Source organism: Talpa europaea (assembly GCF_964194135.1).
Source record: "Talpa europaea genome assembly, chromosome: 2".
Taxonomy (NCBI): Eukaryota; Metazoa; Chordata; class Mammalia; order Eulipotyphla; family Talpidae; genus Talpa; species Talpa europaea.
In genome coordinates, this window is record NC_140068.1 from 89,199,347 (window position 1) to 89,223,430 (window position 24,084).

The 24,084-nt window shown below is 49.3% G+C and overlaps 1 protein-coding gene across 1 annotated transcript in view; it reads left to right on the forward strand.

Moving 5' to 3' along the window:
• Positions 1-24,084, forward strand: part of LOC311167143 (uncharacterized protein C6orf132) — a gene marked incomplete at its 3' end in the record, with an annotated part of 33,881 nt that overhangs the window by 4,054 nt on the left and 5,743 nt on the right. The window contains exons 2-3 of the mRNA XM_084227974.1: positions 9,186-9,292; positions 22,862-22,937. Of these exons, the coding sequence (XP_084084100.1) occupies positions 9,186-9,292; positions 22,862-22,937 (183 nt within the window). The remainder of the gene's footprint in view (positions 1-9,185; positions 9,293-22,861; positions 22,938-24,084) is intronic.

The following is a 24,084-nucleotide window of genomic DNA, read 5'->3' on the forward strand; positions in this document are numbered from 1 at the left end:
AAAAGCAAATAGTCACAGGAAGGTGGTGAAGGGTAAGTTTTTCTTTAAAGAATTTCCCAAAGATTTATTCCAGTAACTATTAAGAGGGCTTCATGTAATGTAATTGCAATTGTAATTAAGCCTTATGGCTTCCCCCATCCCACGCAAGGGTCTCAAAGGCCACAGGATTGTTTTTTAAATGCATGAGAAAGCTGAGATGTGGATCTTTGCAAATCCCAAGAGATAAGGGACCTGGCTGCCTCAGACAAAGCTGCCAGTCCTCTGGATTCCTCCCTTGCCTCTTGGATTAATTGAGCCAGGTTTTTTTTCTCTACTGCCACCCCACCCCACCCCAGCAATGGAACTCCCTGTTTCCTGGGAAACTCTCTTGCCTTATTTTTCCAAATGTGGATCACATTTGCCACAAGCACATTTATTTAAAATGCATATTCCTGGGGGCCCAACCCCAGTACTCAAAGTCGGAATCCCTAGGCTGGAGCTGGGAGAGCCTGTGTTTTCACCAAGTCCTGGGCCATTCTTTTGTGCAGGGAAATTTGAGAATGCTGGGGTTTCCTTCCCCAGATGCAACTCCTTCCCCTTAGGACTTCCTTTGCATTCTAAATAAACATTAGGGAATGGGTCAGCTCCTAAAGTGGAACCCCAAAGCTCCCTAGGGTGGTGCTGGTTCCCTGCTCCTGGGTCCCCTGACCTAATGTCTCAGGCCAGGTTAAAGGGTAGAAGCCGTGGAACTGATCACTTATTTCTGGCCAGATCCGGGCTCCACTGACCTGTGCTTTGCAGGGGTGTGAAGGAGACTTTTGTTTACTCCAGTCCCCTGGAGCTGTGCTGTGATTTGCTGGTTATTCAGTACACACACACTCAGTATACACACACACACACACACACACACACACACACACACACCCTTGTTGCCTCATTATATAAGCTCCTCTTGTTTCTGTAGTTCAAATGCAGAAAGCCAGACCTTCCCTTGACCACTGCAGACAGGCTATGGGATGCCGCCTCTTTTCTAGTCAGTAAATTAATAGCAATAATAATAATAACATCATCATCATTAGTAGTTATTAATCGAACCAGGCACTATGCTAGGTATCACATACGACTCAAGTCAGTTGAAAGACTCAGTCATTTCAGCTCATACATTAAAGTGCCTACAATCACTTTGGCCTTCTTGAGCTCACAGTAAGATGCGGAAGGTTTGCAATGGCAGGAGACTGCCCTTCAGACAACTTCCCAGGCAGGTCCTCCTGTGGGTCTGAGGCCACTCCCTGAGTCACCTCCTAGCTAGGAGGCACAAAGCCCCGCCGGCTCCGGCTCTTCCCTTCCTGCCCCCACCCCTGCGGTGCCTCCCTCCGTGTTCCCTCCTCCTCTACTCTGTGTTCCAGCCCAGTCCAACCTTCAGTGTCCCCTCTGTCCTTGGACAAAGGCCTCTCTCTGGTACTCCTGTCAGGCCTGCTGGGGCTTGTTGGGACAGACTGGCCTTTTCAGGTTCCTGTCATGTGGACCTGCTAATTAGCAAGGGAGGAACTCATTAAAGCCATTTGTGGGTTACATTCACATTACAGCCACCCCACCTTCCCTGAAAGGCTGGGGTTCCTCTAGTAGCGAAGGATTGGGTGCCCCAAGTCAGTGGGGTAGAGGTGAGGGAGGTGTCTGTTTTTGGGTTCTGGGCTTTTCTGGGTTCAAAGCCAGCTAAAGCCCCACCCTCCAGAGCCCCTGGTATCTAACTAGGCCCATAGCCAGTACTCACGAGGTTGTTTGGAGGTCCCTGGTAATTTTGGGCCCCACGTAGTTACCCCAGCCTTCCTTTCACCCCTGTTAGCTTCTTTCCCTCCTCTGATTTTGGGAGACTTCCTGCAAAATAGGAGTAATTAACCCCATTTGTCAGGTGGAGAAACTGAGTCTAAGAAGGACTTCTAAGTCCTCCGGTATGATGTGAAGGAGCTGGATATAACCCCCGATCTGATTCCTGGATGCATTTGCTTTCCTCTTAACAACCTCACCAACTTTCCCGTCTCGCTTTGAAAAAAATAGGAGGTGGAAGGAAGAGTCTGGGTTCCTCCACTAATCCCCTGCTGTGCTGGTTCTGACCTGAGGAATTGGGTTTTCCAGTCAGATTGCCTGGGCTTGAATCCTGACCCTCTTACTCAACAGCTGTGGGACCTCTGGCAGTGGACTTAACTGCTCTGAGCCTCAGTTTTGTCAACTGCAAATCAGGAATAATACAAGCACCTCCCTCAAAGGTTTGTGAGAGTGAGCACTCAGAATAGTGCCTCACTCGTAGTCTGTGTTTACCAGAGTTAGACATTTATATTTTTATTGTTAATGTCCTGTGAATCTTTCTCACCTGATCTTCCTTGGAGGTCTATAGGCAGCATTAGTGCTGGGGGGTGGGGGAGAGAGAAGCATCTACCAGGCTTCCAACTCTGAACTGTGAGAAGAAGGAAGCTGAAGGCCCCAGGAGATGGTCCACTTTTTGGGCTTGGGAGCAAGGCAGATGCTTGTATCCACCCTCAGTTCCCCCAGAGCTGGTCATTCCCACTCCACTTAACACACACACACACACACATGCACGCACACATGCACACATGCACATATGCACATACGCACACCACCCAACAGAAGAAGCCAGGTCTGTCTCTTTGAGGAGGAGGAGCAAACCATGTGTAAGATACTGCGTTGTGACTGGAGAATTGAACTGCAAGTTTGGGGCCCTCTGTGCACCACCTCTGCTCTGTGATCCTGGGCCTCAGTCTCCCTATGTACAAAGAGTCTAGCCCAGGTAGCAGGACTCAGAATTCTCCCTGACAGGAGAGCAAAGTGCCACTTGCCTCCTGCTGGCTCTCATTCACTTGCCTCCTGCTGGTCTTCAACCATATTTTGCAAGGGACCTGGCTCGAGCTCAGAGCCCCAATCCTTGGTGGAGTGAGGTAAGAGAGAGAGAGAGAGAGAGCAATGATGACCATGATAGTGATTATAATTACCAGCCTTCCTTATTATTGAACACCAATTAATCTGCTAGGCTCTGGGCTAACTGATCATACATATACTTTTTAAAAAAAAATTTATATATTCTTTACATTGTTGTTCATTTTTGTATAATGTTTAATTTCTCTTCTCAGGTGTAATCCCCATAAAATTCCCTCCACCAAGTCACCTGTGAACCATCACCATAGTCTCTTGTGCTCTTTTCTCCCCTGTTTTGCTCCCTCTCCCTTCCCCTCCCCTGCTGAACAGTCTCAGATTTATAGTTTGCCTGCTAGTTTTGTCTTTTTTTTTTTTTTTGATCCTTGTTATGGTTTCCCTATGTTCCTTCTATAAATGAAACCATCTGATATTTTTCTTTTTCCTTCTGACTTATTTTACTGAGCATAATCCCTTCCATCTTCGTCCATATTGCTGCAAATGGCATGAGTTTATCTTCTTTGATTGGTGAATAGTATTCCATTGTGTATATAGACAACATTTTTTGATCCAGTCATCTGTCTTGGGGCATTTAGGTTGTTTCCATATCTTAGCTATTGTAAATAGTGCTGCAATAAACATTGGAGTGTGGATTTCCTTTTGAATTAGTGTTTTTGTGTCCTTTGGGTATAGTCCTAGAAGTGGAATTGCTGGATCATATGGAAGTTCCATTTTTAGTAGTTTGAGGAACCTCTACACAACTTTCCATAGTGGTTGGACCAGTTTGCATTCCCACCAGCAATGTAGGAGAGTTCCTTTTTCTCCACATCCTCATCGGCATTTGTTGTTGTTAGTTTTTTAAATATGGGCCATTCTCACTAGTGTGAAGTGGTATCTTTGTGTGGTTTTGATTTGCACTTCCCTGATTATAAGTGATGCTGAACATTTTTTCATGTGGCTGTTGGCCATTTGCATTTCCTCTTTAGGGAAGTATGATTACACACTTTATCTCAACCTCACACCAACCCACCCAGTAAAGACCATTGCTTACATTTACAAAGATGAGGAAACAACCTCAGAGAGATCTAGAAATACACCGAAGGCCCACAGTTAATAAGTGATGCAGCAGGGACTGGAACCTAAGTTCAATTGGGCTCTAAACTTGTGACCTCAACCCTACACCCTTGTGCTCCCCTCCCAGACAAGGAGCTGTGGCCTGTGCAGGTGTCTCTGGTCTGGGACTGAGCACTGGCCCAGGTAGCCTCAGCTACAGTGTAAATACCCCTCAAGCCAAAGACAACATCCCCAGGTTGAAATCGCAGGTGAAGACTTCCTGCTGAAACAGGTGTGGCACCTAGAATAATTTCCAAATCAAGCTTTTGGATCTTAGATGGTATTTATGTGAGCGCAAACCCTTGCAGAAGTGTAAATAAAGGTAAAGCTGCCTTCATTCCCTGATGATCTTTGAGGAAGAAAAGTAACCAGATCTAACGGAATCCTGTGTACAATGCTGTCATGAAGAGGATTTCATTTTGGGAGATATTGGGATTGTTTTAATCATCAAGCTTGGGTAAATGGAAGAAAACCCAGATTCCCTCCTGTTTCATCACTGCATTTTTTAAGATAAATTTTCCAGAGATGCTTGAGTTTGCATCTTCACTGGGCTGTGGTCGGCCTGGGGCGCAGGCTTTGCTCAGAACCAGCTTTCCTGGCTGCTGGGATTACTCCAGGGGCCTTGTAAAGTTGCCTCCTTTCTCTGGAAGTTTTTGGGTCTGTGACATTTTCCTGCCTTCTGAATCCCACCTGGATGTTCCTCAGCTACCTGCCTCTCTGGTCTGTATGGGAAGCCCAAAGTTCCAAGATCCTTAAGGACTCTTGCACTGGGAAAAGGTCAAGGGAAAGGCAGACACAGGGAGTTTCACCATGGACAAATTCTAGCATAGGGCGTCTCTACCACACTTTCACCTCCTCACTGTCTCTGCCTTCCTCAAGAGGCAGCCCTGGCCTCCTTCATCTCCTCAGTTGAGATGGCCTGCTTCCCAGGAAGTCCCATTCTACTGCCCCGGACACTGTGGTCTGACCAGAGTTTATTTACTTCCATAGGAAAATCCTTAAGATGGGACTCTATTGTCTTTCTGTTTAGCCCTGGACCTTGACCTGGAGGCTTAGAAAATCAGACCTCTGCCCTTATTTTTTTTTTTTTTAATGAAGATTTATTTTTATTGGGCCTCCCCTGTGGCGCAGCGGTTGAGCGCTGGTTCAACCTGCCCGCAGCCTCTGCAGCGCCGGTTCGATCCCCTGGCTGCTCCCCGGCTGCTCCCCGGCTACCGGAGGAGGATCCCACATGGCGTGCAGACCTCTCCTGCCACCCGCTGCTCCCCTCAGCAGTGTACTTTGGTCTTTCTGCCTGCTCTGCTCCCCACTCTGGCTCTGGTGAATTCTCTCCTCCTCCCGCGCTTCTGACTGTACCCAGTGCTTGTATAAATAAGTAAATAAATCTTTAAAAAAAAAAAAAAGAGGACAGATTCCTGTTGAACTTATAAAAAAAAAAAGATTTATTTTTATTTATGTGTGCATACAAGAACTGAGGTATAGGCCAGAGGTGTGGGGAGTGGGGGGTGGTATGTAAAAAGGCTCACCAGAGACACAGTGGGGAGCATAACAGGCCGATCTACTGAGATACACTGCGGAGTGCAGCAGCGGGTGAGACAGGAGAGGTCTGCTGCACCATGTGGGTAGCTCCCTGGAGAGGGATTGAACTCATGCTGCAGTGGCTGGTGATAGTTTGACAGTGCTGAGACTTAATCCCTTGCGCCACCAGGTAGGCCCTTCTGCCCTTATTTTAAATCTTTGGAGGACCTAGATTGTGGTGGTGGCCACCCTTGCCTCACCTCCCGGTGGCCTTGACAGACAGAGAATTGAGTCCAGGTGTGAGGGGCCCAGGGAGTGTCTGTCAGGTCCCACTATCACCTTTTGTTTGCTTGTTTAAAACAAAACACATTTATTATCTTACAGCTTTGTAGGTCAGAAACCTGGCACTGGCCACACTGAGCTAAGATTAAAATAGCAAAATATGGGGAAAAACTATTTTCTTGCCTTTTCCAGCCTCATGAGTTCCCCTGCATCCCTTGGTCCTCACCCCCTACACTCTTATAGTCACCAGTGGCTGACTGAGGCTTTCTCACACCACACATTCCGTCTCTGTCCTCACATTTCTCTGACTTCCAGAAATGCCTCTTACAACTGGGAAATGAAATTGGTTTTCCCAGAGGTGCCCCACAGGGACGCAAGCCAACTGAGTCTTCCACCCCTGCCTCATCTTGATGCCAGCCTCTCCCCTTCCATAGGTTTTCTGGAGAACAACTATATTCTTAGAAAGGGCTTCCCTGCTTTAAACAACTGAGACAACAGTGCCTCAGAGTCATGGTTGAGTCATGAAATCTGAGGTGGTTAGCGTGTCTGCCCAACTGCCTCATGGGGGTCAGCCAGTCACTGCGTATCCGGCTCTGCCCTGGCCCAGGCAAGGCCTTAGACAAGCTTCTTCACCTCCCCTCCACCCTCCACCCCTTACCCCCACCCAGCCCCTAGCACTGCACCCTGGCTAGAACCCAGTTTCCTGTGCCCGCAAATAGCATACCTGCCCCTCATACCCCCATCCTCCCCCCATGTCCTGTAGATATCAGGATTAGGATTCTTTGGGAGCAGTGTTTGTTGTGACTCAGAGATCAACCCTGGAACAGAGAACCAGCTTCACCTCTTATTTGGGGCTTGGAGCAAGTTGTTTGACCTTTCTATGTATCAGTTTCCTCATCTGTAAAAAGGGCTAATGATTGTACCCATGCTTGGGACTGTCTTGAGAGTTCAGTGAGTTAATAATTTATAGGATGCTTAGAATATTGCCTGGTCCATTGAAATCGCTCAGTAGGATTTGTCTATTATATTACACTGTGACAGTGGTCTCCTCGTCAGCTTGCTCATTTCTAAAGTCCCTAGGCACACGATAATGGTCGCCATTAAGGCTCTCCTGGCCCCAGCATCAGAAACAGAGATTAAATGAAGTCATTAGACAGAGTCTCTGCCTTGGAGTATGCTTCTCAGTCCTTGGGCCAACCCCCACCCCACCCGCAGCCCATATCACATCAGATCTAGGACCTTGGTATCCACTCAGCACTGTGTAGAGAATATCCCAGGAGACACTGGAGTCAACCAAAGACTCTCAGAGCCGGAGACAATTAGGTGAGTCTTAGTGATAGCTCTTGGGTATGTCCAGTTATCTCTGCTTCTGTTGTTTCTGATTAAACCAAATCTGCATTCTTAGAGCTCCTCCCTCTCCTCCACCCCTCCAGCCCTGCCCCTGGCATCTTGGTCTCCAGCCTCAGGCTACAGCCTGGCAACCATGGCTGGGCAACTCGGGGAACTGGAGTTTCCAGGGACTTGGAGCACACAGAGAACTTGCCCTTTGGGTCCACTTTTAAGAAGTGGAGAATCTTTATTGTCCTGGCTGACTGGCTGCCTGGTAAAGCAGGAGGGGCTCTGTTTCCAGCTGCCAGGGTGCGCTCAGGAACCTCCTTGTCACCTTCAAAGCCCAGAGGGCCGTGGCTGTATTTTGACCCCTGGACTTCCCCGACAAACCTGGTGTCTTTTGAATACATCATTTTGTTAGGGGGAAATGTTCTGAGCTAATCCCATACAGGCTTTGTGGACCCCACCCCCACTCCAGTCCAAAGCCATCAAGACATTGGGAAAGACAAATCCCATCACCACCAAGGGAGGGTGGCTGGGACCTGAGGGTGGAGTTGGGCAGCCAGGTTGGATATAAAAACCAAACATGTGGGCCTTGGGGCGCTGGCTCGCTATCGCTCGCCTCCTGGCTTCACCGCTCCTGGCTGGCGGCCAACTCTGAGAGCGCCATTTTGGGATTCCTGATGGGCAGATTGGGTAGGACTCATTTAAAACTTTGTCTCCCACTTTTCTCCCAGAGCTGTACATTTCCTCCTTTCCCCTTCCCTTGTAAATAAACCTTTATTAACCTTTCGCGTGTGCCTGCAGTAGAACATTGATAAGTCCTTTTAAGCGCACGGGTGAGGACCCACAGTCAGGCACCCCGTTTTGTATCGGGGTTGCTCTACAACAATTTGACTTGTAATTTTCTCCTAAAGTCACATGCAAGGGGAAAGTAATCATAATGAATTCCACGTTCAAGATCGTAGATTTCTGACTATTTGGTATTTTGGCTCCAGAGAAGACAGTTGCTCCTGCCATGTTAAATGGATGGCAGCATTTCTTGCTTGGGAGGGACAGAGGAGGAGGCCCACAGGGATCCCTGCCTCTGCGAGGTGACAGCAGGAACTTGGAACAGGATGTGAAATTCTTATCAATGTGTGTTAAGTGTCACGAGGGAGATTGCTTGAGAAAGTATGAATGGCTCCTCACAGCCTCTTCACTACTGGAGAAACAGCCCGGAACACAGGCCCAGTAACTGAGGGAAGTGGCAGCGCTTCATCTCGGCTTCCCCCAGGGGAGGGACTGTTTTTGAAGAGCACTTACAATGTGCTGGCCACACTTATGCCTCGGCATCGTCCTAGAAGATTGGTACCGCCACCACTCCCATTGTACGGAGGGGAAAACTGAGGTGCAGAAAGGATAAGCAACCCATGCAGTCAGTGGCAGAGCTGGGAATCATAGTCAGTCATATGGGTCCTGCTGTCCCACTCTTCGTGCTCAGCCCTCAGGGTGCATTATACATATAACCATTGGTAGTTTGGGGCCTTTGGAAATCTTGAGTAAGAAAAGCACAGAGGGTAGGGTACAGGCCTGGGGGGAGGAGAGGGCACCAGGCGGCCTCCTGTGCTCTGCTTGTTCCAGATTAGAAATTCAAACACTTGAGAGAAGCTGACTTGTTTTTCTCCTTCTCTCAGAGATAAGTTTTAGCTGGGGCTTTAGCCAAGCTCTCAGGGCGCAAAAGGAGAGAGAACTGTGGGGGCGAAAACTCAAGACCTGCAGGGGGTGTACCAGGAGAGAAATGGCTGCTGGGGACTAAAAGCCCCAGAAACACTGCAGGAGACCCCGAGAAGCCACCCCAAGTCCTTCCTAGTCCTACTTCAGTTGGTGCATCAACACACACCCCTTCCTCAGGCTCTTGTCGTGTGAGAGGCACTAGACTGTGTCAAACAAGGACCCACTGCAGGGCCTGGTTTTCCATACTGTGACCTGCAGGATGGAGCAAACTCAGTTGGCCTTTGAACTCCAGCTCATGGTGTCCCCTGACTTTTCTCCTCCAGATGGGATCTACTATGGAGACAATCGGTTTAACACAGTGAGTGAGTGTGGAACAGCTACATTGAAAGCTCGGCCGAGAGTACGGCCCCTGCTGACCTTCCTTCCACTGGTGAGTACCATTCTGCTCTAGAGTCTGAGGGTCTACGATGTCAAAAAGAATGGCCCTCCACTAGCCTTGGACCAAGTGGACATCAGTTTCACTCTCTGTTTACTCCCTTCCTTCTTGATACTAAGAGGCATGTGAGTCTTAAGACAGGACAGCTGGGATTAGGGGTGTGAGTATGTCAACTATTCAGGTCAAAATCCACGCAGAGGGATTTGTATGCAGAGGTAGGGAACTTGTATGCAGAGGTAACAAAGTGGTGGGCACTTCGGCTAAGCAGGATTCGTATTCCACAATTACTCACAGCCGCCTGCTCCATGCCAGGCTCTGCATTAGATGCTGAAGATGATTGAACCATCATTGCTGCTCTAAGGCAAGAGACTAGTGAGTAAACAGGAGCAGAGATAGTCCATCCAACCATGAGGAGTGGTAGGGGTGGAGTCACAGAGGGCTTCCTGAAAGAGGTGACATCTACACCATCTCTAAGGAAGAAGAGTAGTGACTCTTGGCAGAAGGCACTTGGGGCAGATTTGTATATGGGTCTGAAACTACAGGAAACTGAAAACTTCCTTCTGGATCTTGTGGTTGGGCTTTTGTTCTTTGACAAGGGAGAGATATTCAAAACAACAGCTCTGTGACTGATTCTCTTTACCTTGGTGAGAGTTCCTGAGTTTTGGGGGACAGTTACACCAGTACTGTCCAGTAGAAATATAATGTGAGCCTCATGTAATTTAAAATTTTCTAGTAGCTACATTGAAAGTAAAAAGAAATAGGTAAGATTGATTTTAATAATATATTTTACCTAACCCAATATATTCAAAAGATTATTATACCTGAAACTTATCTAATGTTATAATGCAATGTTACTTTAATAAAAAAAATTCACCTCAACATTTAATTAATGTAATAATGCTAGAGATGTTTGACATTCTTTTGTTTCATACTAAATCTTCAAAATCTGGCGTGATACTCGGAGAGTACATACATGCCACTTCTGACAAATGACATTTCTAGTGCTCAGTCGCCACTTGTAGCTGGTGGCTACCGTATTGGACAGTCCAAGTTGAGAGTTTAACAGTCAGTCTTGTAAATTCTGGGTTCACTCCTGTGTGTCAAACCTACCTCTGGTTGGGATGATACTGTCACTGGGGTCACCACATCCTCTTTCCTCCCTGAAGATTTGTCTGGGCCAGACTAATGAGGTACCTGCCTGTCTGAGTTTTCAGGGACCTGTTAGATGTCATGTCTTTGTCCCTGACACCTGCAAGCTCTGTTCAGCACAGCCTAGCACAACCACCACCCTCTGTCCATCACCAAATGCCTTTGGTTTGTCCAACCTCATTAACAAGATCCGAGATTCTAGATGAGGGAGGCTGAGCCTTATGTTCTCCGTAGTGCATCTCCAAGGCCTTGGTGTGGAGGGCCAGACACATGGACCACTAGGAATACAATTTTAATTAATTTACTTTCTGCCTATAAAAGCAATTTATGGACATCCTAGCCAATATAGGAAGTATAACACCAAAAGCAAGTAGATATAGTCAGAGCCTAACTTTCTAGAGATGCATAAAACTGGCATGGAATTGTTTTTTTTTTTAAGATTTTTATTTATTTATGCATACAAGAACTGGGGTACAGGCCAGAGATGCAGGGGCTGAGAGGATTCACAGAGACAGAGTGGGGAGCAGAACAGGTGGATTGATTGAAATACACTGCTGAGGGGAGCAGCGGGTGAGACAGGAGAGGTCTGCTGTGCCATGTGGGTTGACCCTGGCCGGCCAGGGATGGAACTCATGCTGCAGAGGCCGCAGACAGCGTCACAGAGCTGTGTTTAACCCCTTGTGCCACCAGGGAGGCCTGGTATGGGGTTCTTGCACTCATAAATATAGATAAAATCATCTTGGTTTAATTTTAACTAAATTTTAAATTTAATTTTCTCTTGCTGAAGGTGAATGAGATTCTCTCCAATCACCTGCCCTCAGCACATCTACTCAGAATTACAATGGTGTGGGCCCAGGGCTGGCACATTTATACCTTGTTGTTAAAATACTGAAATAAGCAGTTGTTACCTCTTGAGTGTCCCCAGATGCCCTGCCCAAATCTGAATCAGCATCTAAAGGGTTAATGTGGTATAGATTCATTTGCTTTGATTGGTTGGCCCTGAGTTTCCAGCAGTTCTGCCCTCCTCCCTTCTGGTTTCTGATGTGGGCCTACTGGGATCTACCCTCTACCCGGGTGTGAGCAGAACCATGTCAGGTTCAATACAAGACCAGAAGGAAGCAGGGCCTGGAGTGGGCTTGGCTAACTGGTCGGGCAGGCCTGGAGCTCAAGACTGTTTTTGGGGAACACTCCTTGCAGGCAAGTCTGGGAGCCAGTGCCAGGAAATGGAGGCGTCACCCTAGCACAATCTCATACTCACTCTCTGGGGAGAGCAAGAGCCTGCCAATTAAAATGGTGAACCAACAACTGGAAGGGGCTCCATGGGGCCCACACCAGCTTCATTTTACAGAGGCAGAAAGTCCTCTGTACAGGGCAGTTCACCCTGTGCCTCTAGTGCTGGGGAAAGGCAGGTAGAGTGACTTTTGCAATCCCAGCCAGTGGTGGGGCCAAGTGATCATGGTCAACACGAACTGAGCACTTACTCTGTGTCAGGCACCATTCCAAGGGCCTTGGATGTGTCAACAGCATCCAGAAAGGCACCCTATGTGGAAGGTGCTGTTGTTAGTTCTCATTTTATAATGAAGAAATTGAAGCACAGCAGGGGATGTGACTTGCTTAATGTCACACAGCTTGTAACTGTCAGCGTTGGTACCTGAATCCTAGTAGCCAGTTTCCAGTCCAGGCTCCACATTCTGTAAGGTCCTCCTCCTTTCCCTTCCACCCACTTCCTAGAAGCTTTTGTCTTCCCTTCCTGTACCAGCCTGCAGAACCACCTCCATCTCTCTGAACCTCTGTCCAAGTAACCAGGGCCTGCTGGGTACCCGGTCTGTTGGCTCTTTTGGGTCCTAGACCCCTTTGAGATGATGACAAGGTCATGAGCTACATACACACTGTTACTGTTTTGCTTACAATTTCAGCAGAGGCCTCTCAGGTCTCTGGAAGTTCTCCTATGAGACACCTAAAGGAAACCTTGCCCTCAAGAGCCCCCAGTGCAGCCAGGTTGCACCTGGAGTCCTGCTTCTACTTCCAGAAAGGGCAGAGTTCCAGCCCTCTCACTTCCTGCTCTGAGAACTCTGAAGAACTGGACCAGAATCGTCAAGCTTCAGAACTGGGTAGAACCTTGGCACTCCTCAGGATGAGAACACGGAGACCTAGGGACAGCTGAGGTCACACAGCTCAATAGTGGCAGGACAGGACCCAAGCCTGGGCCTCCTCCTCCCAAACCACGTGGGCCTGGGCCAAGTGGGGGAAGTATCCTTTCTTGCCACTTCCTCCTACCTCTCAGGGGAAGCCTGGCCGAGAGCTCAGTCAAACCTTGTCCCTAGTTTTCAAGAGCTTAGTGATAGAACAACTGTCAGTGGAAAGGTTATATTTCTTTTTGGGGCTTCCCTGTGCCTTCCCCAGTTTAAATCAAATCATCCCCAGGGTAATGCATGTGAGGAATTAAAAATTAAATGCCAATGTGGCAAATATGGGGAAACTGGCTGAACAGGTCTCTAGGGGTGCCCCTGGCAGTGAGAGCTCCCTGGGTCACCCCACCCTCTGAGTCAGATGGGCCTGGCTGTGCCTGGGGAAGTGTCAGGCTGGACTGGGACAAGGAGCCCCGCCTGCTCCAGACCACCCTCAAGTCCTCTGCCGCCTGGAAGGTCAAAGAAGCAGCCCAAGTCAGCTGGATTTCTTCAAACTGAGGCCCAGCTCCCTCTGGGGTTGGGGTTGACACACCTGAGGGTGAGCCAGCAGGTGGTCATAGCTGATTTCTGACTGATTCATGGGTCTGACGTAAGCTGGAAGGGTTGCGGGGTGAGGGAGTTCTGTGAGCGCCTGTGCCAGTGGGCGTCAGGCCTGCAGCCAGCGCAGATGGACTCCCTGCCCCCACTGCAGGCACCCCTCCTCCACTCCTTGCTCCTTCCCTCACAGTGAGGGCCTCAGCCTGAACTTCCAAATCTCCACCCACACCCACAAACAGCTGCCTCCCGGCCACTGTGGAGTCAGGGGTTGTGTGCCCCCCAACTCAGGCTGCCCTCAGGGCTGACACAGAAAGAAGCCCCAGAAGTGAAATCTGGGTCATTTAAATGGAGAATTCTGGGGGTTTTGATGCCTGGAGCATGGTCAAGAGAGGGTGTCCTCTTGACCCCATGGATTCCTCACTGTATGGAGTCCAGGTCTTATACCCCAGAAGCCTGGGTGGAAGGGAACTTCTGGGGTGGCAGGCAAGTCCAGAGGAAGAGAGCTTCTTCTCTGGCCCACAGGAGAGGGTATGTGCTATGGAAGAGGGTGGAGGCCAGGAGGAGGTTGGGAGGTGCACTCAAACTCTCTTATAAAATGCTCTGGGCTCCCAACTTCAGAGACGTTCATCTGTGGAGACCCCCCCACACTGCCCCTCAAAACCAGGGAGACAGTTGGCTGAACTTCATCCATCAGGGTCCAGGGAGTTTCCTTGTAGAGGTCACTCTGGGGTCCCATCCCCCTGCTATGCCAACATACTGGTGCCCCCAACCATGCCCAGCTCTGACTTTAGCTTGAGGCCATCTCCCTCATCTGCAGCTTCACGGTCCACCCTGAGGTGCCTCTTCTGGTTTCCAGGAGGAATCGATGAGGAGGTTTGCATTCCATGATGTGTAGCTAAGACTCAGAGCTGGCCTGAGTCCAAGGTCAACCATGGGTTGCCCATAGGCCCAGCCCCTGGTGTCCCACCCTTGAGGTTTGGCCAGGTTCTAAGGAATCCCAGGCATGAGGATGTGTGTGTCGCGGGCATGAGCAAGCCAGGGGGGCAGGGTGGAGCCATCAGTGGGGTGAGCTGCTGCCCTTCTGAGCTCCTGGGACAGCTGGGGGCTAGCAGCCAACTCTGACCCCCTAAAACTTCCAGGAGGAGACTTATCCTTTCTCCAGCGGTGAGTGCTGTCCTCCTTTCCTTCTTCCTTCCTTCCTTTCCTTCTTCCTTTTCAACTCGGAAATGTTTGTAGTCAAAGCGAGGCAGAAAATTCCCAGTGACCTGTCCTTGACCATGGGGAACCACTCACTCTCTTCAGACCCGAGCACGGCAGACACCCCAGGGGCTGCGCCTGGAGCATCGTGCCCAAGGACAGGGTCTCTGCAAGTCACTGAGCTGGATTGGGGCTCGGGGGAGGCGCCCAGGGGACGTGCCCTTTCTTGCATCTCTCAGTATCTCTAGTGTGCGGTGGCCTCCGTTGTCACAACAAATCTGAGGCAGGTGGGATCGCCCCCATTTTGTAGATGGAACACTGAGCCTCAGAAGGCGAGCCAGGGGCACTGTTTGTCAGGCCCCTTCGGTCACTCATAGAAATGGAGTTGAGCGCAGATCTGGTCTGCTTGACTCCATAGCTCGTGTTCTTTTCACCTGGTCACAATAATGTATTTTTTAATTCCTATTGTATGGGGTGGTTTGTTGTTTTTTAATGAGGGAAACAGACATCCATTGTTAAGAATGGAAAAAAATAGACAAGTATAAGGAAGAAAATAAATACAAATATTCTTTGAATAGAGCCCCCTACCTATCCTCCTGACTAATTCTTAATGGGTAACCTTGCAAGATACTAGACTGTGATGGTGTTTGGTTTTTTTTTTGTAAAGATTTATTTGTTTATGCATACAAGAACTGGAGTGTAGGCCGGAGGGGTGGGGGGAGGGGCGAGCGGCTTCACCAGAGACAGAGTGGGGAGCAGAACAGGCAGATTTACTGAAATATACTGCTAAGGGGAGCAGTGGGTGAGACAGGAGAGGCTGCGCCATGTGGGTCAGCTCGAAATCATGCTGCAGTGGCTGCGGCTAGCTTGACAGCACTGAGACTTTAACCCCTGTGCCACCAGGGAGGCCCTAGACTGTGATGGTTTTTAAAGGAGTGCTTGACTGAGCTGGGGAGCTGGCTTGTGTCCCATGGTGCGGTGACCAGGGATCTAGCTTCCAGGCCTGGTCAGGGTGTGGGGAAGAGGAAGCGCTGAGGCCCATTTTCATGTGCCCTGCCTGGCAGGGCCAGGATTGGACTCTGCCCCAGGCATTGAGCAAGGGCTGCTCCAGCAGCAGCAGAGGGGAGTGGCTGTGGCCCGACCTGGCTGCCAGGGTGGCCTTGGAGGGAGGCACTCTTGGGCCAGCCCCAGGAGGCTTCCTCCCATGCTCACTCGGATGCTCATTTCCATGTTCTCTGTGTGTATCATTGCCCACAGCTTGGCCCACCCCCTCTTGATGTGGCCTGCCACCCTCGAAAAAGCTCACACACCCACTCACCTGAGTGTTTGAGGCACACGCCAAACCCCTGCAGGTAGCACCCTGGGGCACCGGGGTCTGTCATTTTCCCAAGGCACGCTTGCCAAGGGTAGGGTGGTGTTGAGGGTGGGGCACAGCCAGCTCCCCAAATCCTGCAGCAGTGGCAGTCCCTTGTCTGAGGTCAGCAGTGACCTCAAGCCCAGTCCTGTCCACTTAGCCTCACCCTGCGGTCCTGAGACTGCCGCTTCTGGAACTCCTCCCTCCAGCTCTTTACCCCACTAGCCTCTCCCCATCTCTGGAAGCTTAGAACTGTCCAGAGACAATGGTACATGTCTTTTTTAACACCCTGTCATCCAGGCCACCACCCACATGGCACAGGTGTGCCCTTGTGGGCAAGGAACCCCAAGGTTGAAGCCATGTTTGAAAAGTGTTCACAGAAGAGGCAGGAGGCCCAGAGAGAGAAGTGACTTTGCTCTGATCATTGCTGGTGGACAGGCCCCAGAACCCAGGCCTTCTCCCTCTCTGTTTTGTATTCCTTCTGCCTCTTATTTCATCCATCCAAGAATTTATTCAGTCAACAAACATTTGTTGATTGGGCAAGGCTGTGCCAGCCACATACAAAGAATCAGCCCTTGCCCAACTCACAAGTAGGCTGGGTGGGTGGGGGCTGCAGAAACGACAGTCATCGGTAACAGGCTGGTTCTGTGTGAGGGAAAGTATGAGAGTGAATACTATGGTGGCAGCCTCTGAGGTTCCATTATGAGGCCAGCCACGTACTAGCTGTGTGACCTTGGGCACTGGACTCAGCGTGTCTGTATCTCCATTTCCTTATCTATAAAATGAAAACAATAGCCTGCATTGTAGTGTTACTATCAAGGCTCACTGCGTTGCTGCATTTGAAGTCCTCAGAGCAGTGCCTAGCACATAGTAGGTATCTAATAAATGACAGCTGTTATAACAACACACAGGGTAAGGAACACACGAGAAGTAAAATTAACATGAGCTGAAACTGCCAAGGAGAGCGTCGTGGAGGAGGGGCATTTAATCTGGGGTTTAAAAGATAATTAGGAGTTTACCAAGCAAAGAAGAGCATTCAGGGCAGATTAAGGGCATGAGCAAGTTTGTGGAGGCTTGAGAGGTTATGCTTGGGAGTGAATCCCAAGCAGTTGCATAATTCTCAACAGGTATGGGGAGGACGCTGTGGCTTTTCCAGCTACTCACCGACTCCCAGACCTCCAAGGAGTCCCTCTGCAGAGCGGGGTCTCTGCCCTTCTGAGGACCCCTTTTACAAGGGGGTCACTTGCTCATGAGTAAGTCAGGTTTCCAGTACACTGGGGTGAGGAAAAGACAAGAAGCACAAGTTGGAGCCAGGGTTTTGTGGTGGGGGTGGGAGGAGGTGGCTCTTCTGAAGCTGCAGAGCGGACAGCTTCTGAATGCTCTGGAATCACATCTGAAGGTGTTTGAACTTCATCTTCTGGACCAATGGAAGGACTCTGAGCAGGGAAGCAACATCCTCTGAGATACGTTTTATTTTATTTATTTATTTTTTTAAAACGTTTTTTGTTTTTTTTTTTTTAAAGATTTATTTAATTTATTTATTTATACAAGCACTGGGTACAGTCAGAAGCGCGGGAGAGTGAGAGAATTCACCAGAGCCAGAGCGGGGAGCAGAGCAGGCAGAAGGACCGAAGCACACTGCTGAGAGGAGCAGCGGGCGGCAGGAGAGGTCTGCGCGCCATGTGGGACCCTCCTCTGGTGGCCGGGGAGCAGCCGGGGATCGAACCGGCGCTGCAGAGGCTGCAGGCAGCCTCACAACCCAGCGCTCAACCGCTGCGCCACCGGGGAGGCCCCTGAGATACGTTTTAGAAAGAACATCTTGGTGTCAGGCTTGGAGAAAGGAGTGAGGCAGAGGCCAGAGACGTGTATGGAGACAGGCAGTAGTCTGTCTGGGTACGAGACAGGGAGGACTGAAGAGGGCCCGCTGTGGGAGTGGTAGAAAGGGAGGGACTCAGGAAGAGACTGGCAGAACTGAGTGACAAGGTGGGTGGGTGCCTATGTAACTAGGTGCCCTGAGGACAGTGATCTATAACCAGCTTTGAGAGCTTGGGTAAGTCACTTAACCTCTGTGCCTCAGTTTCCTCATCTGTGAAATGGAGGTAGCAATAACAGCACCTATCTCATCAGGTTGTTGTGAAAACTAAATGAGACAAGAGTTGAAACTCCCGAAGAATCCCAGCGCAGAACAAGTGCCAGGGAGGTGGCAGCGGGGAGGACCGGGCTGCTCTGGCGAGGAGGCGCTGCTGCCTGTGGCTGGATGAACTCTGAGTCTTCCTCCACACCTTCTCTTTTGATGTCCATGTCTTTTGTTTGTGTCACTTTTTTTTAACTGAAAGATACACATATCATAAAACTTACCATTTTAAACTATACAGCTCAGTGGCATTAAATAGCCTCTTTTTAACCACTCTAATGCGAGAGGCGTTGCACAAACAGCACAAAGAACTCCCCGGTGCTTTCACCCAGATTCACCAGTCTGTACTTTGGCTTTATTTGCTGCTCTCTTGCTTGACATATTTGTATTGTTTCTTCGGCCCCTGACCCGCTGAGAGTAAGCTGAGATGGCCCTGTCCCTGCGCTCCTGCGTTCCTCAGGGTGCGGTACCTAAGAACAGAGACCTTCCCTGTGCAAAGTCAGGGACTGGCGATTGATATTATACTATTATCTAAAACACCCTTTATATTCAGATATTGCCAATTATCCCATTAGTGTCTTTCCTGACACTCCACTCCCGTTTCAGGACCAAGTTCGGGATTTTGTGTGGCATTTCGAGGTCACTCCCATGCCTTCTTCCTGGGGAGGCTTTTCTTCAGTTCTCTGGGGCTCGGGGAGTCAGGTTAGCAAACTCAGTGCCATGGAGATGGATGCTGTCTACACCTGTGCATTTGCACACTGATATGCGCCACTTGATGCCAGCTGCTGGGTCCCCCTGAGGAGCAAGGAGAGCGCCTCACTTTCCAGGTCTGTTTTTCTAGGACTAAGATTAAAAAGAGTCTGTATTTGCCTTCCCTGAATGGACGCTAATGTGGGGGCCAGTGAAGTGAGTGGCGCCCTTGTGGGCATGAGTGGGAAGGTCGGAGCCAGCTGGGGCGTGGACTATGTTCGGTTCAGGACTGACTCTGAGGGATAAAGAGCAACTTTGAGATCTGCTCCTTGGTGGTGGCCAGCAGAGCTCTGGACCTGGTAAAGTTGTGGGTGTGTGTCCTGGAACCCCACTGGGTGTAGTGGGGGAGGGGAGATGAAAAGCCTGAGCTTCAGTTCCAGGCCCACTCAGGAGACAGACTTGCATTCTATGCTCATGGTTGTCTGATGCATTTCCAGAGCTATAAGATCAAAGGGCGGGTGGATAGTGTTGCTGCTCGCCCATAAAGTCTGCCCATCTTCCTCTCCCAAACATAATTATATGGGAGCACTCAGGGTGACCGGGGTACTTCTAGGATTCCAGGCAGCTGAGCTTTGATTGTTCACTACTTTTTCACCTTTGTGAGTGAGAGGATTGGAAGAGTTAATCCTTCAATTAACAATGATTTCTTGGGTGCCTCCCTGGTGGCACAGGGGTTAAAGACAGCGCTATTAAACTATCACCAGCTGCAGCAGCAGGAGTTCCATCTCCATCCCCAGCCGGCCAGGGAGCAACCCACATGGCACAGCAGACCTCTCCTGTCTTGCCTGCTGCTGCCCTCAGCAGTGTATTTCAGTAGATCTGCTTGTTCTGCTCCCCACTCTCTCTGGTGAATCCTCTCAACTTCTGCACCTCTGGCTTAAACCCCAGTTCTTGTATGCATAAATAAATAATAAATCTTTAAAAAAAAAACCCAGTGATTTCCTGGGTTAAGAATTTTACCTCATTTGATCCTCCTTATGGCCCTGCAATGTAGAAAATATTCCCTCTGTTTCATCAGTGAAGAACATGGGTCCTGATGGTGTGGAGTAAAGATAAGTCAGGAGACCTAGGTTTGCACCTGGCCCTGTTAAGGTCCAGTGCTGGCATGCGGTAGGTGCAGCAGTGACTGTTTGACATCACCATCACCACCCCTGGCAAAATTCAGAATAGAATTCAAGACTCGATGTTCAGTCCCCAAGACTTTCTGTGATCCACTTATATTCAAAGGAGTAATCAGAGGCCCCATCCCTGGCTTCTGAAGGCCTGGACTCTGTCTCACCAAAATCAGATTATGCATACTGGACGGAGGATATTAGCCCATCAGTGGTGTGAGTGTGTGTGCGTGTGTGTGCATGCTTCATCTCATAATGTCTTAGAACACACACCTGTCTTAATCTCTGATTCAGAATCCCAGGGTCAGGAGATGTAAAGAACAAGGGGTGTTGGCCATGTCAGTCAACCAAGTAGAGGCAGAAGAAAAGGCTAAGAAGCAAAAAAAGATAATGGCTCAAGGTCTGTGCAGCTTTAGAATTCTTTAAAAGCAAGATGATGAGTTATTTGTTGCCCGCAAATGACGGAAGTAATCCTAAGCTGGCCCTTGGTGGCCCAGGGTCTGTGGATCTCGCAGAAACATCTACAATGAATCCTGACTTGTGTCACAGCCTATTAAGCTGAGAGAGTTAGCACCCCCATCCATCAGTAACAACTTGGCTTACTGTGTGGCCCATTTGGGGTATTCTCATCAGATCTGGTCTCTGGGCTCCCAATGGCAACCAGACTACAGTGGAGGAATGAGGGGGGCCAGCTAGAGAGCAAATGAGTGTGGCCTTTTGTGGGGCTTGGCCGCAGTTGTCCTGAGCAGCAGTAGGCCAGTGTGGGCTGGGGCACATGAGGGGTGACCTCCTGGTAATGACAACAGCTGACATTTACTGCGCTTTTACTACATGCATCGTTTAATCTTCCCAACCTCCCTAGAGTTGAGTGGATTCTATTTTTAATCACCATTTCACAGACGGGGAAACTGAGACTCTTGAGAGTTTAAGGAAGTCACCCAGTCACACGGCTGGTAAGTGGCAGAGATGGAATTCAAATCCAGACAGACTGATCCCAAGGCCAGTGCTTTTAGCCCCTGCTCCATACCATCCCCCAGAAGGACTCTGAAAATCATTGAAGATGAGAGGTTTTAGAGCCAAAGACCTGTGGGAGGGTTTGGTAGACCTGTGGGAGGGTTTGGTAGGCCTGTGGGAGGGTTTGGTAGGCCTGTGGGAGGGTTTGGCCATGAACTTCAGACAACATGAACTTCAGGCCATGAACTTCAGAGCCTCACTGTCCTCAGCAAGCAAATGGGTATAGCGTCTTCTTCATAAAGTGCTGTGACCGAGATAGTGTGTTTAGCGCACAGAACGAAGGGTTCCATTGTTAGAAATGATTGGTAATGGACGGGAAGAGGCAAGTAACGTGAGCAATACCCAGCTTCCGGGATGAACATGAATGATAAGTGTGGGCTGGAAGCCAGAATGTGCGGTGGGGCTAACAGCTAAGTGGGAAATAAAAACTGACTGGGAAGTGCGAGGCCAGCTGATTGAGGACCTGGGAAGTGACCATCAAATGCTCCTGGAAGGTGCATTTGTGTAGGTGTGTAGGCTTTGTTAACATATGGAAATGCATTTCTGAAAAGAAATAAAGAATGCAAAATAGTATGTACAAAGTCGCAGTGGTGCAAACATATTATTGTCTGTTTAGCCAGCGATCACAGTGTTGTCTGCAGCGTTGTGAGTATTCTAGTTCACCACTTTTTATTTATTTTTCTGCAAAATGCCTAAACAAAACTGAGTGAGCAAAAGACCAGGCCAAAGGGTTTGTCTTTTCACTTGCAGGCGTCCATGGGGGTCGGGACAGATTTTTGTTCATTCTTGTTTTGTTCTTTTTTTTTTAAAAGATTTTTTTTTTTAAGATTTATTTTTGGGCGCCTCCCTGGTGGCACAGGCGGTTGAGTGCAGTGCTGTGAAGGTGTCTGCAGCCTCTGCAGCGCTGGTTCGATCCCGGCCGGCCGGTGAGGTTCCCACATGGCGCAGCAGACTTCTGTCATGCCCGCTGCTCCCCTCAGCAGTCAGTCTGCCTGTTCTGTTCCCCGCTCTGGCTCTGGTGAATCCTCTCACCCTCCTGCGCATCTGGCCTGTACCCCGGTTCTTGTATAAATAAATAAATCTTTAAAAAAAAAAGATTTATTTTTATTTTTTAAAATTTATTTATGCATACAAGAACTGGGGTACAGGCCAGAGGTGCTGGGGGTGAGAGGATTCACCAGAGACAGAGTAGGGAACAGAACAGACTGACTGAAATACACTGCTGAGGAGAGCAGCGGGCGTGACAGGAGAAGTCTGCCACGCCTGTGGGACTCTTCCCTGGCTGGGGACTGAATTCATGCTGCAGTGGCTACAGATAGCTTCATAGGTTGTGTCTTAACCCCTCGCGCCACCAGGGAGGCCCCTGTTTTGTTCTTTTTAACAGATTTAACTCAGAGACAGCTGATTCTCCTTATTTTCGGATTCTGTATTGGTTGATTTGCCTACTCACTAGCATTTAGAACACCCAAATCAGTACCCGGCAAAGGGCTGGAGAAGCAGGCCCCTGACACACTCTTCCTGGCTGCTCGGACCAGGCGGCCCTCTGCCTCCTCACTTTAGCTCATGTCTGGTAAATGGGTCCTTCCAGTGCCACATATTTCATGTCTCTTGGCTTTTGTTGATGATTTCACTGTTGAAATGGGCCCCAAGTGGACAGCTGAAGTGCTATTTAACGATCTGCTTGGGAAGGCTGTGATGTGCCTTCTGGAGAAAATATGCGTTAGATCAGCCTCTTTGGGCATGAGTGATAGCTGCTGGGGGAGTTCATTGTTAACGAGTAAGAAATAAGGTGTCTTTAAACAGAACACACAGAAGACAAAATTATGTATCAATTGGTTGAGGCAAATGCTGTGACCAAGGTCCACAGGAACCGCATCCTGAAATTCCCTGGGGGCGCCGATTATTTGCTCATTCAGTGTCGCAGCCACTTTACAGACCATAACTACTGCAACTAACAAGACTCCGCTGCTCCATAAAATTCACCCTCTCACACGTTAGTGTCCCCCCACTGGCTGTGCAGCATTGCAGTCACTCAGCTCTTCCAGCAGCAAAATGGCCTTAAGGAGCAGCGATTCAAGAATGAGCTGTCCATCTTTCCTTGTTCCCTGATGTCTTTCTCCCTTTCAGAATGCCCAGGAAAACCACGGGCTGGCTGTGCCCACCCCCTCTGTCCCAGAAGAATTTGCAGACAAAGAGGTAACAGGTAAGTGGACCCTGGGCTTGAGGCCTGTCCATCTTTCTTTCTTTCTTTCTTTTTTTTTTTTTTAAAGATTTATTTATTTATTTATTTAAACAAGCACTGGGTACAGTCAGAAGCGCGGGAGGGTGAGAGAATTCACCAGAGCCAGAGCAGGGAACAGAACAGGCAGACTGACGAAATACACTGCTGAGGGGAGCAGTGGGCACGGCAGGAGAGGTCTGCGCACCATGTGGGACCCTCGCTGGTGGCAGGGAATCTAACCGGCAGCTTCACAGCCCAGCGCTCAACCGCTGCGCCACCAGGGGAAGCCCCTGTCCATCTTTCTTGACTCCTTGGGTCCAAGCCTCTAGCCTAGCTCCCCAGCTGGTAATAAAGTTGAGTCCCCAGGCATCCAGGTTACTGACAGAGGGTAGGAGTTGAGGGGAGCAAGATGGTGAAGGCCCACTTACAATGAGGGGGAGTGAGGGGGAAAGGACCAAGGCACCCTGAAAGAACCCTAGAGTCAGACAGACTTAGCTTTGAATCCCAGCTCCTCTACATATTAATTTTGTTCCCTTAGGCAAGTCACTTTACCCTTGCACCTTTGCATCTTCAAATAAACATTTGGTGTGCGATTCTAGATCCTGAGGAGTAAATGAAGTATGGGATGAGACAGAAGTCACTTCTTATCACACCTCTGCTCAAAACCCACCAATGACTTCCGTGTCACACACAGAGGTTCTTGCAAAGACTGTCAGAATCTGGCCTCCTCTCCTGCTTCCCTTCCCATGTGACACTGCTCCAGGCATCCCGGTCTCTTTGCCCTTCTATACCCAGACAAGTTTCCACCTCTGTATCTTTGCACTGCAGTTCTCTCTGCCTGGCACGTCCTTCTCCTGGATAAGTGAACAGCTTTCCGTCCTTGTTCCCTTTCTGCTCCAGTGTCACCTTCTCAGTGAGTCCTTTCTGATCTCCGCTTTCAAACAGCTTCTACCACCCCTCTTCTGTTTTTTCTCCCCCTATTACTCATCATCCGATGTGGTAAAAAGTTACTAATGTATTACATTCATTGTCTCATTAAAACATAGCTCCAGGAGGGCCAGGGTTTTGACTATTTTTGTTTTATTTTTTACTGCTGTAGGCCTGTTCCAAACACTTGGGTGCTCAGTAT